Source organism: Gopherus flavomarginatus, chromosome 19 (genome assembly GCF_025201925.1).
Source record: "Gopherus flavomarginatus isolate rGopFla2 chromosome 19, rGopFla2.mat.asm, whole genome shotgun sequence".
Lineage (NCBI taxonomy): Eukaryota > Metazoa > Chordata > Testudines > Testudinidae > Gopherus > Gopherus flavomarginatus.
Window position 1 is genome coordinate 21,085,060 of NC_066635.1, and position 17,899 is coordinate 21,102,958.

A 17,899-nucleotide genomic window follows, 5' to 3' on the forward strand; every position below is an offset into this window, starting at 1 on the left:
TGAAGATTTGAAGAATATTTGCAACTTGGGAACAGAGAAATGTTGTACTGTTTCAGGAAGGCCAGGCAGTCGGTGCAGCGTCAAAGCTTTATTATTTCCAATTCTAAAATGTTACATCTAACAATGAGGGAAGGAAGAGACACACACAACATCCTAGTAAATGGAGACCCATTCACATTCCCTTTCCTGCAGGCATCTGTTACTGGTTATAAGGATGAAAAATCTCTTTTGTAACAAGTATTAGCACAGAGTTGCGCATGTCTGCATACTGCATTTGCATGGGCGGATGTCTACACTTCAAGCTGAAGGTGTAAATTCCAGTTCAAGGAGCACGCTAAAAACAGAGCATACTCACAGCTGTGGGATTGTTGTCCTGAGTACGTATCTGGGATCACTGGTGCTACTGCATCTATGCCCTATTTTCAGCACGCTAGCTTAATGAGAGCTAGTGCAGGTGTGTCTCCCTGAGCTGAAATTCACACTTCCCAGCTCAAAGCGTAGACATTGACATGGATTGGGCCTGGCTCTTCTCTCACTTGGGGCCTGGATCCTGTATCCATGTCAACAGGTTCCAGATCCCACTCTGAATCAGGGACAACTCTGCTGAAGTCAAGAGTTACATAGGTGTGAGCAAGGGGTGAACAGGGTTTTGGGACAGTATCAGCCCCACATCCATGTTTAAGCAAGAGTGTTTCACAAAACAATGTTAATTGAAGCATTTTCAGGTTTCAAAGCAATCCAACAAACCAGTGAGGAGTACGTCAGGAGTAAAACATCCCCCCTGTAGTGTTGACAATTTATATGTGCTGGTGAACTAGAACCAAAGAGCAGAAGTGGCTGTGAAACACAACGAAACTGACTAGGCGGTTTTCATTGTCCAAGCTGAGTGAAGTATAACAATGAAACAAGCAGGATGGATGGTGATAAGGAAAATTTTGATTCTGCCTTACTAACACAAAGTGGTGGTAAATAAGACACGGAAGGAAACTGGGTTGTAAAAATCTGGGGTAACAGTTTCAAAAGTGCCCAAGACACTTAGATGCTTATGCCCCATTTTCAGAAGTAACTAGGCCAGATTTTCAAAGGTATTTAGGCACATGAAGATGGAGATAGGCGCTTTTGAAAACCCCACTTGGCATCTAGGCATCCATCTACATCTTTAGGTGCTTAAATACCTTTGAAAATCTGGCCCTACAAGTCTTAGTCTCATAACCCAGACCAAAAGTTAAAATGCCCATCCTGTAGCACATCACCTCAGCAGGCACCACAAAGAGCAACAGCAGGGTGTTTGGTTGGATGCAAAACCATTTGGGGTTGGGAGCCCTAGTACTTGATCTCATTTACCTTTATGCTATCGTCATTTGTAAAATCCAATGCGTGTGTATGTACACGGTAGAGTATTTTCCTATTAAAAACACATATTCCCCCACCACCCCAACCTCATACAAAACCCCCAATTTCTGCACGTCTCAGAAGCAACCCTACAAAAACAAACTGATATATATATTCTAATAACCCTACAATCAATTAGTGAGCCGGGAAGGGGGAGGAGAAATTGTTTAAACAGATCAGAGTGGCTAGTTTACAAAGGGGAAGGTGACTCACTAGTGGCAGTGAACTGCTTTTAAAGTGATCAGTCATCCCTGGACAGCACTCTTTGGAGTCTCTGGGTCCCTTTGCAGAATATGTGCCTCATGCAAAGCCCTTTCATGTCAACTGAAGGACTCCCATTGATCTGGGCTTTGGCTCAGGCCTTAAAATGCTTGATCCCTTTATAGGAGTCATAGGCTTGGCCTCTAGGCATCTGCCAGACATTGGGGAAGAGTGTATACCTCGGAGAAGAGGTGAGGATGGCACCAGACCAGCAGCTCTCTCCAGTTTAGATCAGTGCCAAAGACCCAAGTATTAGTGCATAAGAAATTGCAGCCAGACAGATGCATGAGATCTGGGGACAGCAAGGAGAAAACACAGACCTGGCTCCTTCCACCTTCACAAGGGAAAGTAGCCTTCTTTTTAGAACACATGGCTGAGATGGCTGCCCAGTGCCATCCAGGTGCCATCAGGGCGTCAGCAGGGTTCTCCCGCTGAAAGGTAAAACACACAGAGTTGGCAGCATAGAGAGAGGCTGCTCACAACACCGACTTCAACACATCAGAGACCAGAAAGGAGAGGAAACATCCTACCAGAGAAAGATTAAAGGAATCGCACCAGCCATCCTCTTCTACTGCTCCCTTCCTCTCTAAATAAATGACCAGCCCCAGAAGGCAGCCATGTTCAAGAAGGGCCCTTCGAAGGGAGGAGGGTGGCGTGCCATCACATCAGCTAATGGGGATCCCTGATTAAAACAATAATAAACCCAGTAATAACTGTGATGAGAATACTGAGGATGGAAACCTGGCCCCACAGAAGTTGGTAGCAAAATTCTCATTGACTTCAAGAGAGCTGGGATTTCACCCTTGCCGCTTATCGAGGGAAGTTCATCCTGTGCAGAGAAGCAGCACAAGGCTATGCGCCACTCACATGCTTTATTGCAAGGGCTTTCCTGGGGGTCAGTGATGTGCAGGCATGTGGGTGGGGGTGTGAATCTCACGTAGTGCTGTTCACCTGTGGATCTCAAAGCGCTTCACAAAAAGCAGGCAGAACTCTTTTACAAAACCACTTATAGGCGAGGAATCTCAGGCACAGAGATGCACAACGTGATTTGCTCAAGGTCACTCAGCGAACCAGGAATACAACACAAGCGGCATCTTGATCCTAGTTCAGTGCTCTCACTATGCTGCACTGCGATGTCCTTACCAAGGTGGGTAAGTGATGGGCTCTCCATTTTACAGAGGGGGGAAATGAATCTCAGTAGAAATACTAATATACAGCTGGCTGGCTACCATGGTGTCACCCGCTCCCTTCCTCACTCAGAAGAGCAACTCTCCAATCCAAACGTTTCCCATTCTTCTGCAGCCAGCAGGGGGCAAAAACAAAAATGGGACAAACTACGCCGAGTGGACAGCAATGTCTCTTTCCAGCCAACGGCAAGTAAATTAAGGTCTGTGTGGAATCATGGCGACTCAGAAGCCACAGAATGCCGGGGTTCGCTCAATCCGTGGAGAGTACAAGACTGGATGTGTCAGACAAGCGTGCTGGATCCGGGTCAAGCAGTGAGACGTCGGCTCCCATCAGCACCAGGGACTTGGGTGGATGCGTCGTTTGCCTTTGAAATAAATAAAGACAAAGATTTGGTTGGCTGTGGGAGGAGGCGTCATTTGAAAAGCTCGCTAGGAAAAGCAGGGATGAGAATGACTGTGGATCATTACGAGGGGGCTGCATAAACAGTCAAGCCCCATTAAACTTTATTAAAGGAAGCAGAGCTAAGGGAATAGGGGAGGGAGGAGAGAATGGGTGAGAAAGAAAGAAAATGGAAGGGTTGCTCATAGAACAGGAGAACTGGTTGAGCAGCCTTCTTCACTGAACTCCTGGGAGGCACCGAGCCTCAACTCCCAGGATTTCAAAAGGAGTTTATGATGTCCAGCACTTTTATAGATTCACAGCGTTTATGGCCAGAAGGCATCATTAGCTCATATAGTTTGATTTCCAGCATATCACACATCATTAAATTTTACCCACACACCATTACATTGAGCCATGTGACTTCAGTGAGACTAAAGCATTTCAGTCCTCAGGAGAGTACGCTATTGTGTATGCCACAGGAGAAACTGAGGTGCCCTCAAGCCCCTGTGATGGCATAAAATTGATTAGGTGAGATGTACCCAGACGATGCTAGCAGGTGACTCACCTCACACTGCAGAGGAAGTTGAACCCCGTCATCCCTCCACCAAGATCCCTGGCAATCTGATGAGGGAGGGAAGGATTCCTTCCCAGCCCCACATCTGGTGATCATTTTGACCCTGAGGATGTGAGCAAGAGACATCAGCCTAACATCTAAGAAAGAGGACTTTCTGTACCACCTCACATTGGCCCATGCCAGCAGTGTCCTATCTCCAGTTGTGGCTGCACCCTGATACATCAGAGGAAAGTGACCCCCACCTCCAGCAGATTACATCTAGCTAATTGTGCATTGGGGAAAAAATCCTTCCTGACCCTTATAGGCAACTGGCTCAAGCCCTGAAGCTTGAGCTTTGATTATAGTTACTGTCTTAATCAGTCAATTCGGTTCTCTCTACGGCGCAGGGTCATAGGGAATGAACAGGGGGATTCACAGACTCCACAACCAGAAAGGACCACTGCAACTATCCAGCCCGACCACTCCCTGCACATGCAGGCCATAGACCTTCTCCTAGAAGTTGGATTAAAGAGCTCTGCCTTAAAGACTCTGAGCCACAGGGAGCCTGCCCCCGCCCCGGTGAGCTGTTCCAATGTTTAATTATCCTCACAGCTAAGAGACTGCATCTTATTTCAAGGCTGAATGCCTCTGACTTCAACTTCCAGCCACTGAATCTTGTTATGCCTTTGTCAGCAAGGCTGAAAAGCCCCCACTATCAGATCTCTTCTCCATGCGCAAGCACCTACACAGGGTGAGCAAGTCACCTCTCATCCTTCTCTTTGAGAAATCGAATAAACTGAGCTCCTTAAGCTTCATGTTGTACAGTTTGATTTCCAGCCCCCAGATCATATTCGTGGTCCTTACTGAACTTTCTCCAGTATTTCCACATCCTTCTTGCAGGCCCCAGATTGGGCACAGTATTCCAGTAGTGACCTAACCAACACTACGTAAGGAGATCACTTCCTGCCTCTGCTTCGTAGTCCCTTTTACACAACCAAGGACCACATCACAGCACTGAGAGTGCTTCCCCTTCCCCTGCTGGAGCCCAGAGGGCCCCCCCCCAGCTAGCACACGGCTCCCCAGCCACCGAGTGCTTTGTGGGAGTTGTGGCCCCCCAAGTGCCCTCTGAGCACAGGGCAGGCCGTGTGGCCCCACAGGGGACCCCCACAGCACTGGGCAGCCCCAGCCACTGCAAGTCTCAGCCACAGGCCGGTGGTGGCGGCCCTTGCCCCAGACCAGCTTCCTGGAAGATTAGCAGTCTGCCTGGGCTGGGGCCAAGGGCAAGCAGGAAGGGCTTCAGGGAAAAGCATGGGTGGGGCCATGCAGGACTGTTTGGGGAGGCCCAGCCTCCCCCACCCTACGATATGCGCCACCCATGCGTTGGATCCAGTGGAATTTAGCCCTACTGGAAGGCTGGGGACAAAATGAGACTCAAGAGACAAACCCACGGGAGCCCTGCACAGCCCACTCTCTACAGGGGGAACCTCCTTCTGGTGATCAGCAAACCCCAGGGCACCACAGAGCCAGGGCTGGCACAGAACAGCCAGATTCACTGTGGGACACGCTTGGACTGGGGCTTTTTTCTTCCTCTTCATTTATAAAATTCATCCCACAGCTCAGGGTGCATCTGCAGAACCTAACCCCCTCTCCCTCGCCCCCCCATCGTCCACCGGGAAGACAAAAGGCATAGCACTGGGCCCTAACAGGCAGCACTTGACCGTTCGCACTTTGAACCAGCCGGCACGTAGCTGACCCGTCAGTGCAGACAAGTCATCCTCAGCGCCAAGTCGTGGGCCAGCCAGGGTTCACTCAGGACTAGGAACAGAGGAAGTGCCAGCCTGGGTTGGACCAAGGTGCCTATAGCCCAGCAGCCTGTCTCTGACTGCAGCCTGCACTAGATGAACCGCGTAGTCGGCAGTTTTAGAAGGGTGCCATCCCTGGGGGAAAGTTATCCCAAGCCCATGGAGCTAGGTGATGCTGAACATCAGCAGCTGTGGGCAGCATGGGGCCAGCCAGCCTGATTGTTAAACCACAGTTATACTTCCTAGAGAAAAGGAGCCCCAAGACTCCACAACCTACTGTGCCAGTACTTGTGGGGCTCCCATCGCCCTAGCCTCTAAGCATAGACCACACCCAGCTCCAGTCGACACTAGGGGCCAGATTTCCAGATTGGCTGAAAAGCACCTGCAGCTCCCAGAGGGATTGTGGGAGCTCAGTGGTTCTCAGGATCAGACTCCATTACCGCCCAGTGTCCCAGTGACCTTGACTGGAATGGCAAATCACAGAGAGAGAGAGAGACAGACAGACCTGCTAGCCAGAACCGAAGCTCTGCAACAAAGGGCAGCAGGGCAAGGTGCAGCTCCACATCCTGCTGGAAGCAGAGGGCAGCTGCCCTTCCTCTCCTGGGCTTGGGGGAGCAGTGCTACCTTGCAGCCGCCCCTCCTCTTTAGCTTGTGCTTCCCAAGGCCAGCAGCCGCTGCACTAAGGAAGTCCGTGCATTTGCTGGCGTAATGCATTCCCACTGGTGGCTGTGAATCGCCGGGCTCCCCTAAGCAGCAGAGCACCGCAGAACTGCCTCTGGCTAATCGAGTGGGGCACTCTCTTCGTGAAGCTTTGGCACATGCTCCGCCTCGCTGAAGCGTCTGCCGTGGCTGTCACAGGAGGACTGCTAGTGGAGCCAGTTGCTCGCTCAGCCTCCCGCTGGCTAAACAAACCTGTTGGAACAAATTGCTTCAAGAGGCACTTGCAGCAGCAAAAGCCCACTGATTCAGGCAGCTCTGCGAGAGCCTTTGGAAACGACAGCAGGGCCTACCCAACACAGGCACCAGGTGGCCTAAGGCCCAAGGCCACTTCCTGCTGGGCTAGCGTCCAGCTCACAATCCCAGCCGTACCTTTGCTGCTGCTCCCAGCAGAGAGATCGAGGACTGGATGGGTCCTTTCTGTTAACAGCAGCCTCCACAGATGCCAATGCAGTACCTTCCCATCTGCACCGTGCCCACTCCACAGAGTGGAGAGAAATACAGGTAACAGCAACACTTTTCAAGAGCCGCTTGTAAGTTCTGGGGTGCCCAACTGGAGATGTCTCACAGGAGCCTGGTTTTCACAACGTGCTGAGCACCCACTCTCTGAAGTCCAGGTCTTTTTATGGCATCTCAAATTGGATGCCCCAAAACTGCAGTGTCCAAATACACTAGTTGCTTCTGAAGATTTAGACCCGTATTTAGAGATCTAGGCACAGATTCTCAAAGCTGCAGAGGGGATTTGGACATCCAGTAATTTTAATGGGAATTGGGCAGTCAAATGATGTGGCTTTGAAAAGGTCAGCCACAAGTGTTACAAATACACTGGAAGTTCATGGCCTTTTTCACCAGTCCTTTGTCTTCCCCTACAACCAGACCCTTGGCCATGCTCCCTTCCCAGCCCTCTCCCCTCCCCCTTCCCAGAGCCGGAGTGGGCGAGCTACTGACTGTCAGGGTAAAATTGCTTTGGAATCATCACAGGAACTCTTCAACAAGATAGCGACCTGGGATTTGTTCTTAGGATGCGAAAGGCATCTGAGAGTTGCACTTTGGTACAGAATTAGAGAAGAGGCGAGAATGAAATCTGCATTAAAAATAAAAAAAGAACAACACTTGAGCTACTGCTATGAGACACAAGTTGGTACCATTAGAGCGTTATGGAGACGTTCAGAAAAGTGATAGATAAATTCCCCCACTGGGATCTTATTCTGCAACAAGGTGCAGATTGTTTAAAAGAACTGGGATCTTTCCTCCTTGCATGCCCCATCTCTCTCTCTGAACTCTAGTCACACCAAGGAGCCCTGCAATGTAAGGGGCAGAGCGGGGCACGGAGCAGATTGCAGATAGTTACAGAGGATTTGGCAGGAATGATACACTGTGTTTGGCAGTTAGGAACCCATCCGCACCAGCCCTTCCTAGAGATATTAAGAAGAAATGGTCTTTAAGAAGAGTTATTAATTATTCGTATGACAGTAGGGCCTAGAGGCCCCGTTCTGTTAGGTACTGCCAGACACACAGCAAGAACAGATAGTCTAAACAGACAAAGCATGGAAGGGGAAAGAGAGGCAGAGATCTATCTAGCTGAGGTACTCATCTGGCCCACTGGTGTGGTACCTGAGTGCCTCCCAATCCTTAATGTGAGTCAGGGCAGGGCTGTTCTCCCGCTTGTACTGATGGGAACCAAAGCACAGGGAGACATAGTGACTTCCACAGTGTGTTTGTGGCAGAGCTCCACAGGACAGGCAGAGCTGGGAGTAAGGTCTCCTGAGTGCCAGGCCAGCGCCCTGCTCACTGGACCTCCTAGACTGTCTGAAGTAGCACGCTCACTGCTTCACATTGCAGTGGTGTCGCTCTCCTTTTCTCTTTGCTTACAGGTACCAGTGGGTCTCTTGCACGTACTCCTGGGGGTACGCAGAGGTCTTCCACAGGGTAGGTCAACTCATCTAAATCAGTGTTTCTCAACTTGCAGGTTGCGACCTCCAGGGTGGGTTTGCGGGGGGAGGGTGGTGGTGTCACAAGTACAGGGCCAACATTAGGAGGTGGCAGGCAGGGCAGCTGCCCAGGGAACCATGCCACAGGCTGAAGTTACATGCTTCAGCCCCAGGAGGTCGGGCTCAGGCATTAGCCTCCTGAAAGGGCTATGGTAGTCAGGAAAGGTTGAGAACCACTGACTTACACCACATGGTTGGCGAGGTGGTGGGGCTGGTGCATTTATTATAGTGGACTATGGAATGGCTGATTTAAATTACTCATGAAGGTGTTGTATAGAACACAAGGACATCATGCGTGTACTACAGTATCCTGCTGACAGCCATGTTATGCATAATGTACCACGATTGCCTTTAAACTCTGCACATATCACACTGCTGCAGCATCTCCCTATTTTTGGGAATGCTACAGTCATGTTAATGGCTTGCAGAGCCATTAACTTTAGGCTCATGTCATCTGTGCACAGTGGAGAAAATTGTTTTTGGAGGGTTGGAGCCCAGAATTGTTTTGGAAGGAAAACAGAGCTTTAAAAATTAAAGCAAAAACTCTTTCCCAAACCTGCAGATTGTGGTTTATATAATGCCTTCAAATGAGAGAGGCCCGGCGGGGGGCGTGAGGATAAAGTACTCAGCCAAGGACACAGACCATACACATACCAGACCGATTGTCTCTTGCAATCAACAGAAGCAGCTGAATTCGTTTAGTATATGGCTGGGATCGCTGAGGTATCTGCATGAGTGCAGGACAGAAGTGGAACCCGAGCCCGTTTGCTCTAGACACAGCTGATATACTCACTGGGGCGTGATCCCCCAGCATGCCCATAACACAATGTGTGGCTACACACCCAAGTGCTGCCAAGGGCACATACCATTTGGATTAGGCTTGCTTCAGGCACACCCGGCAGCACCTCTGCCGTGCCACTACATACCGCAGTGGAGCCACGGTGGACGGGGATCCCTGGTATAATTAGCTCTGATGGTGGAAGTAGTGCTCCAAATGCCATGCCAGGGGGCACAGGTCACTGCTTAAATGGCCTGTCTAATCTATCCCCTGCAATCCACTGCATGGGACAGGGTGGATCTTCGCAGCCACGAGGCTCCCACGCTGGCATGAGATGCTGCATTCTGCTCCCAAGAGGGCCACCAGCCTGAGGCCAGCTGTTCACAATCAAATCAAGCACAAAAATCAAATAGACTTGAGTGGAAATGGCTGCTGCTGCTCCTCCCCTCCCTGCCATCGCCAGGATTATGCAGGTCATGGCAAAGAACTTATCCAGCAAAAGAACCACTGTCTAAATGAAGCAATTCCAGCATGCATGGTTCTGTGGTAGGAATGGGAGGTGACCGACCCCAGGCCAAAAAGAAGGTACCTTGCAGACGTTTGCTAGTTGGCCACGCAAACCTGACTGCACCTCTTCTGAGACCGGATCCCACTTATACCCTAGTTTAGCTGGGCAGTAGCCCAGGGAAAGTCGCAGTCCTAGACACATGCCACATGTCACCTGACCTGACTGCGAGCGGTTAACCCCGGCATTTCGGGGTCAGATTTTATACAGCAGGAAGGGCAGATTTTTAAGCTGATGACTCCCAGCGGCTGAGTGCCGGGAGGAGGTAGCACAGGAATTAATGTTGCAGAGTGATCAACCCCTTCACTGTTCTCTCAAATCTAATTTACACCTTGACACACAAGCCATGAAACTGACTCAAGAACCAAAAGGAACAGGTGCCAGAAAGGTGACAGGAACAGCTGGGAGGGAGAGGTGTTAAATGACAACCTCTGGGGTTACTGTGTATATAAATGTGAACTGCAGAGAGAAAACATATGCGTTTCTTCCAGCTGCTCCAGATCAGAAGTGAAAGCAGCATGTAGATCTGCTCTCACTCTCAGCTAATTCCTCTGAGCTGGCTGGGGATGGAGTGGGGAGGTTGAGTTTACATTGCAGAGGGCCGGGAAGTGACATGTTTTAATTTATGAGCCAGGCTAACATATACAAAGCATTTTTATTCCCCTGTAAAACACCTGGATTTGCACTTTGCTTCAATAAAAGTTCAGATCCATGCTGCAAACGCTGGGATTTAATGGGCAAATGTAGGGGTGTTTGGGGTAGTCCTGTCATTAGGGGGAAAGTCTAGTGCCTGAAAGTCAGCCATGACCTTGGACAAGACACTTAGAATCGTAGAGTTCAAGGCCAGAAGTGGCCACTGCATAATCCAGTCTGACTTCCTGTATATCACAGGCCACCAACACCACCCAGCATCTGGCCACTAAACCCCGGGCCTCTCTGACTCTGCACAAGGGCCACACGGGCTTCTCTGACAATGCTGGGCACGGATTCCAATTAGAAGCACATGGGGGTTTTCTCGGCAGCCTTCTCTCAGCTCAGTGGGCTGGGCTGCCAGCCTGAGGCTTGGGAGGGGTGCCATGCCATGTGCTCTAGAGCAGAAGCCAGCTTGGGGCTCGGGAGGGGCGCTGCGCCATGTGCTCTAGAGAGGACGCCGCCTGGGGCTCGGGAGGGGCGCTGCGCCATGTGCTCTAGAGAGGACGCCAGCCTGGGGCTCGGGAGGGATGCTGCGCCATGTGCTCTAGAGCGGAAGCCAGCTTGAGGTTTGGGAGGGGCGCTGCGCCATGTGCTCTAGAGAGGAAGCCAGCATGAGGCTCGGAAGGGGCGCTGCGCCATGCGCTCTAGAGCGGAAGCCAGCATGAGGCTCGGAAGGGGCGCTGTGCCATGCGCTCTAGAGCGGAAGCCAGCATGAGGCTCGGGAGGGACGCTGCGCCATGTGCTCTAGAGCGGAAGCCAACATGAGGCTCAGGAGGGGCGCTGCGCCATGCGCTCTAGAGAGGACGCCAGCCTGGGGCTCGGGAGGGACGCTGCGCCATGTGCTCTAGAGCAGAAGCCAGCATGAGGCTCGGAAGGGGCGCCGCGCCATGTGCTCTAGAGCAGAAGCCAGCCTGGGGCTCGGGAGGGGCGCCGAGCCATGTGCTCTAGAGCGGAAGCCAGCTTGAGGTTTGGGAGGGGCGCTGTGCCATGTGCTCTAGAGAGGAAGCCAGCCTGGGGCTCGGGAGGTGCGCCGCGCCATGTGCTCTAGAGAGGAAGCCAGCCTGAGGTTTGGGAGGGGCGCCGCGCCATGTGCTCTAGAGAGGAAGCCAGCCTGAGGTTTGGGAGGGGCGCTGCGCCATGTGTTCTAGAGAGGAAGCCAGCCTGAGGTTTGGGAGGGGCGCCGCGCCATGTGTTCTAGAGAGGAAGCCAGCCTGAGGTTTCAGAGGGGCGCCATGTCATGTGCTCTAGACAGGAAGCCAGCCTGGGGGCGATGAGGCCTTTCACTCACCGGGGGCACTTCTGCTGGCATCGCTGTCACACTCCTCAGCCAGCAGGTCATTCTGGCAGCTCTCAGTAGCACTCGGGCCTCCCCCGCGCTCGCTGCCTAGGCTGCTGCGGCTCTCCGAGAAGGCGTTGGAGTGGATGCTCCCACTGGGAGTTCTGGGGGAGTCACTGCCAGCCGCTGCAGAGACACAGGAGAGAGGTTTGCTGCAGGGCTGTCTCAGTCTGCAGGAGCTGCTGGGGTTTATGGGTGTGGAAGGGGCTGGGTTGCTGGCCCTAGACATCCACAGAGCAGACACGACGCCAGCGTCCCACACCCCATCCTGCCAGCATGCCTCCTTCTGACCCGGACAGGGCCCATCTCCAGCTCAGTCCCCCAGCCAGCCTGCTCCACTGGTAATTCTGATGCTGTGGAGTCATGTGCACGAGGAACCAGAGTGAGTTCTGTAGCCTCAGATGGGAATCACTCACATTCCCTCACTGCCAGTCTGGGTGGGCGGGACTCAAATCACTCTGTTGTATTCGCTGGCCCCAGGCCTGCCCTGGCCCAGCGTGATACGCTGCCCCACGGAGCTCACCGCCCAGCAGGCAGCCATGCACACAGCTTCAGGGGTGGAGAGGCCAACCCCAAAGCGGTGCCATTGTTTTAATGTGAGACCTTATACCATACGTTTGCAACGCACTGCCACGTGGGTGTGGGATGAGAGCTGGAAGGCTTCATGGCTGCAGAGATGGGAGTGGCAGGAGGCTGGTCCCTTTAGCAAACTAGTGGGATGACTCTTCCCATCACCAGTCCTGCCGAGCCATCCTGTCTCCCGTTATTATTAATTAACCACTCTAGTTCAGTTATACTCAAGGGCCTCAGTTGGGCTCACTGCTGTGCCATGCACTCTGCAAACATACATGATGGAGACTCTATCCTTCCCTGAGCAGACTCTCAACCTCAGCACTAGCTTGTAATTCCTAGGGATAGCCAGACCCTCAGCTGACGTAAAGTGAAGCCATCAGAACGATGCCAATTTACAGCAGCTGAGGAGCTGGTCCAGAGTTCACAGTAACAATTGTCACCCTATGCTACATTTCCATCACCCATTTCCATGCCCACATGCAGGGGTAACAGCCGATTCCTCACCTGATTCCGCGTGATGCTTCCTGATCTTCAAGCCCTTGGACCCTCCAGACAAGGACTTGTCATCCAGGCTAGAGGAGCTGAATTCTGAGTCGCTCTCGCTGTCGCTAGAAACCACTGCAAGAGACAGAGAGGGAGGGGAGTCAGACCATTCCCAACATTCACAGTCCTTACTGCAGAGGGCCAGATGGAGCCAGAAGACAACACAGGACATAACGACTTGAAGGCTTTGTCTACACTAGCACGTCTGTCGGTCAGGGGTGGTGTGGACAGTACTACGTCAGTAGGAGATACTCTCCTGTCGACATAGCTACCGCCGCTCGTTAGAGGTGGTTTAATTAAGCTGGCGGGAGAGCTCTCTCCTGCCGGCATATGGCAGCTACACAGGAGACCTTACAGTGGTATAGCTGCAGCAGTACAGCTGTGCCGCTGTAAGGTCTGTAGTGTAGACATGGCTGAAGCCTGTTCCTTCTCAAAGGTGTGATTCACCTGTAGCTCCCTCACTGCTATTCACACTTGGTCGGGCTTTTCTTTCTAGAGGGGTTTTATGATTCAGGGCCGCGTGTTACAGACTCAGTTCAAGTACTGGCCTTGTCCTTTTGCACTCCTCCCGCCCCCCCGCCACTGGTTTGTGGCACGGCCTCACAGATTACATACAGGGCCACGTGGCCACAGCCTGTCCTCATGCTGACCCGCACTGAACACCACAAGAAGCCGCCCTGATTTCAATGGAGTGAAGTGCCGCTCAGTGGATCACAGTGTGGGCCACGGTTATTATTTGTGGTGTGCTGTGTACATGAAAAGCAATCAAAGTGCTGCATAAGCACCCAAGGAGGCGGCACAGTCCAGCAAGCAGGGTGGTGACCAGGCTAGGTAGGCAGGAGGGGTGGTTCTAAGTCCCACTGACTTGCTTCTGTGAGAATCTTCCTCTCTCGGTGCCCTAGGTCCCCGTGGGTGAAGTGGGGCCTATGATACTAAGGACTTGTCTGCACATGGAGTTGTTCCTGAATGACTCTGGGTGTGGAGCACTCTTATTCCAGAATAGGAGTGTCCATGTAGGGAGCTATTCTGGAACGGCTGCAGTGCTTTAAATTCACACCCTACCTCCATTTGAGTTAGCGTCAACACGTAGACAAGCCCTAACTCTCCTTTGTGAATCTATGATGAAAAGTGCCAGTTAAATCCTCAGTATTACAGTGTCAATCACATTCGCTTCTATTCTATACAGGGTTTCCCATGCTCATCACGGTAGTATCCGATCCGAGCACAACCCAGTCATGCATTAAGCCACATTAATCTATCACATGCCACCTGTTCTCTCATCCTCTCCCCCGAAGGAGAACTGTGTGCAGAGCAGCGTCTTGTTTTGGAAGGGGGCATTTGGTTGGTCGGCTGAACATAAATATACCTGTTGCTATGTTTTTATATCAGGGAAGGCAAAGTCAAAGAAATGCACCTTGAACTTGGGAGTGGAAAGCGGGGAAGTTTGGGATGGTCCTTCGTTCCCAGGGGAGTTCGTTCCATCGGCTCAGCACATCCCCATACAAGGTTCTGTCTCCTGCACTGATGAGCATCACCCTTATTGTTCAGAGTTCCACTGGGCCACGGGAGCACAGCTGTCGACCACGGTTTTCATCCCAGAGCTTTAGACGACCTTTTAGATGTCCTGAGCGCACCACGGCGCTCCTTGAAGAGAAGGCTGAAGACCCTGACCTCAATTTGATAGTCTGTGGGAAGCCAGTGAAGAGAGCGGAAGACAGGTCTGGCACACTCCTAGTAGCCTGTGCTGCTGGGGAAACACGCCGCAGCTTTCTGCACTAGTTAGGGTTTTCTAAGTACTGATGGCTTTGTGCCAGGTATATCACATTGCTGTAGTCCAGCCAAGTAATGACAACAATGTGACTCACCAACGCCAGGTCTGGGTCACCAGGATGGGATGGCGTTTCCTAGGCAGGCAGAGATGTTACAAAGCAGTACTCGCGGATGCCATGATGTGAGAGCTCAGCATCACGGAGGAATCCAAGAGCACTCCGAGACTACAGACTGAACGGACCAATTGTGCGTGTGTATCTTCAACCAGTTGAGACTGCACCATGGCTGCATGCTCTTCAAAATGCTTCCCTCTGCTTGCCAGCCTTCCTGGCTCACCTCAGCCCAGAGACTTTGGGATGGATTTGTCTCTGGGACTGGTTGGGTGGCTTTTGCTCATTTGATTCAGGCAAGTATATCTGCAGCCCAATAACCATCGTCTCATTCTCAAATATTGTTCAAAATCCTTGTGGCAAGTGTGAAGTTAGCTTGTCTCAGCCTTAAGAGAACCAAAGTGACAAGCTGAAAAATTCCCATACAGAAAACACTCTCTGGTATTTATTGATAAGCTTTTCTATCACCATAATATCTGAGCATCTTGCCAAGCATACAGGGAGTCACCCCTGCAAGGTAAGAAATTACCATTATCCCCAGGGTGAGGCGGGAAAATGGTGGCAGACAGATTAAGTAACTGGCCCAAGATCACCCAAAAAGTTGGTGGCAGAATCTAGGGCTGCCGTGTCCCAGTCCCTCAACCTCGGTACCAGCAAGGTGAATACAGAACTCCAGCACAAGGAACTGGGCACAAGTTATGTGTCCAGCCTAAGGAAGAATATTTATTAACGAGCCACAAGATTTAGGGCCTGGGGTCTCATGAGGGTCAAGCACCTTTGCAATCAATGGGAGGTAAGGGTGCTCTGTGCTTTGCCGGATTAGGCTCTTGGGGTAAGCTAGCTACACACGGACAGTGTGGGCAAGAGAGAGCAATGCTCCAAAAGGTCTCCCAGAGGCGCCTGCCCCTCACCAGAAACCCGAGTGAGCCCAGAAAACGAAGCTTACAGTGGGTGGCTTTCAGCCCTGTGCTGAGAACCAGCACTACATTTATGCAATAGTTCAGTCTCCCGGATGGGCCCACAGCTTGACCCTTTGAGCAGAGAATTTCACCCCAAGCCCCATCCCCGCACAAGGAGGAGTTCAGCTGTCCACAGGGTACAGAAAGGACTGAATATATCATGCAGGGTAAACGGGTCCCCTCAGGAGAGTCCTTCCTCCCCCCAGGCCTTTGCAGGGAGAAGCTTGACTTGCTGCCAAACTGCGCACTGCCACTATTCTTCAGATCAAGAAAGGACATCGTTGCCCAATGCAGAGAGGAAGAAGAGACCAGTGGTCAGGGTGCTAGTTTGGGATTCAATTCCCTGCTCTGCCACTGACTCCCTCTATCACCTTGGGCAAGTCACTTTGTCTGTCTGGGCCACAGTTCCCCACTTGTACAATGGAGACAGTGGAAATGCCCTGCCTCACTGGGGTATTGGAAGGATAAGTGCTTCAGAGACTGTGAGATGCTCAGATACTATGGAAATGGAAGATATAAAGTACCTAAGACAGGGCTGTCACTTTTCACCAGCATTCAGATTAACACACGAGCTTTGCAAAGCTGCACACTGATTTACGCTGTACAGCACAGAGGCAGGACAAGGGCTAGTATATTTCCCCGCATGCAGGCAGGCTGTTGAACTGTTCCACCAAAGTCCTCTGCAAGCGTTATCGCGTGCAGGCAGCTCGCTGTAGGACATGAATTTTCTTTTACTACAAAAATTTTAATATCTAAAATAACGCATTTCTTGAGTATCATCTCTGAGTATATTAAACCTGGCTGCTAGCATTATTGGAAGGCTATAGAAATTGACCTCACTGCCAGCTATCTTCACAGGGCAATCTTGATCAGAAGCTGAAGAGGGAGTGCAGCCCGCCAGCCAATTTTCTCACTCCAATCAGCTTGTTCCTCAATGGCAGCAACTCTTACTGTGTTTACGATTCACCCTCCCGGACTGGCCCAGCCTTCAGCTGTCTAACCGCGCTGTCAGAAGTTGGTCACACCTCTCATCAGCTTTAATAAATACTGCTGAGAAAGGAGCCGCGCATAGCAGAGACCATAACTGCATTACAGATGGGAATGTACCAGCAGGGATGGCTCTTCTGTCCAAGAGCCTTAAAACAAGGGGGTTTATTTTGTTAAGAACAGTCATTACTTTTCCCAAGAATCAAGCAGGCCTGTCACTATAAACCAGAGGCCTCAGCTAATTGTGCATTCTGATTCGGTGCCCATGGGATTTAGGCACGCAGTTCCCACTGACAGTCACCTAACTCCCTCAGGCACCCCACCCTCCAGGTCCTACTGCTTGATTTTTATAATCACAGAAATGTTGGGCTGGAAGGGACCTTGAGAGGTCACCTAGTCCAGCCGTCTGTGCTGAGGCAGAAACAAATAACCTACAGCATCCCTGTGACAGGTGTGAGTCCAACCTGTTCTTACAAACCTCCGATGATGGGACTCTTCAATCTCTCTTGGAAGCCAGTTCCAGAGCTTAAATACCCTCTGATTTAGGAAGCTTATCCTAATACGTAGCTTAAATTCCCTCCCCTTTGCTGAAAAGTAAGTGGACCGTTTGGAGTTTATTAACAAGGTGTTTAGATTAACAAATTCTTCCATCTCTGCTCCTGCCTCCTAGAGCCACTTAAAAAGAAAAGTGTGGGTGGGGAAGGGAAGGGTTATTTGGGAGAGGTCTCCTTTACATCATTCACTGTGAAGAGGTGACTGCTGAGGAGGGCCCACCGATGAATCAAGGTGAGATAGTTTTATCATGCAACCCTGTTTGGCTTTAAATGCGCCAGAGAGGGATGGCTTGGGATGAGACAGATATTCATGATTGCAAGACACCACTGATGGCAGGAGCAGCCCACTCTGCTCTAGCTTCCGCTGCTGCTGCTAGTGTAGATATTGCCCAGAGTGCTGATGTTTCTTTTTAAAAGTAATTTTTCTCCCAAGGCTGCTTGGCTTGTTGCTGGAGCATTGCGGAGCCCAGACAACATAAATCTGGTGCTCAAGCAGATGCTGATATATCACTAGGAGTCTTCGGGGTGGCTGTATTTTCAGAGCATGTGATATCTATCTTTGTCCTTCATCATCTCGTTCGGACTGAGATTTACTGCTGTGTTTTTAAGCAATGCTGCTGCCTTTCAAATGAGAATGGACAGCCAGCTCCTAATCTGCTTTTGGTAATTAAAGATCTTCATCAGTGTCCCATCAAGCAGCCTCTGCCATCTCCCACGCTCCTCTATCCCTCCTCTCCACCTCCAGG

The 17,899-nt window shown here is 51.2% G+C and overlaps 1 protein-coding gene across 6 annotated transcripts in view; it reads right to left on the reverse strand.

The window, feature by feature from the left end:
• Positions 1–216: 216 nt before the first annotated feature.
• The window catches only part of RPH3AL (rabphilin 3A like (without C2 domains)), a 95,466-nt gene continuing 77,783 nt past the window's right edge, over positions 217–17,899 (reverse strand). For all 6 annotated transcript variants that reach the window (XM_050928839.1, XM_050928840.1, XM_050928842.1 and 3 more), the window contains 3 exons: positions 12,735–12,848; positions 11,610–11,783; positions 217–3,205 (listed from right to left, as the gene is read on the reverse strand). In XM_050928839.1, the coding sequence (XP_050784796.1) occupies positions 3,171–3,205; positions 11,610–11,783; positions 12,735–12,848 (323 nt within the window). In that variant the 3' untranslated portion in view covers positions 217–3,170. The remainder of the gene's footprint in view (positions 3,206–11,609; positions 11,784–12,734; positions 12,849–17,899) is intronic.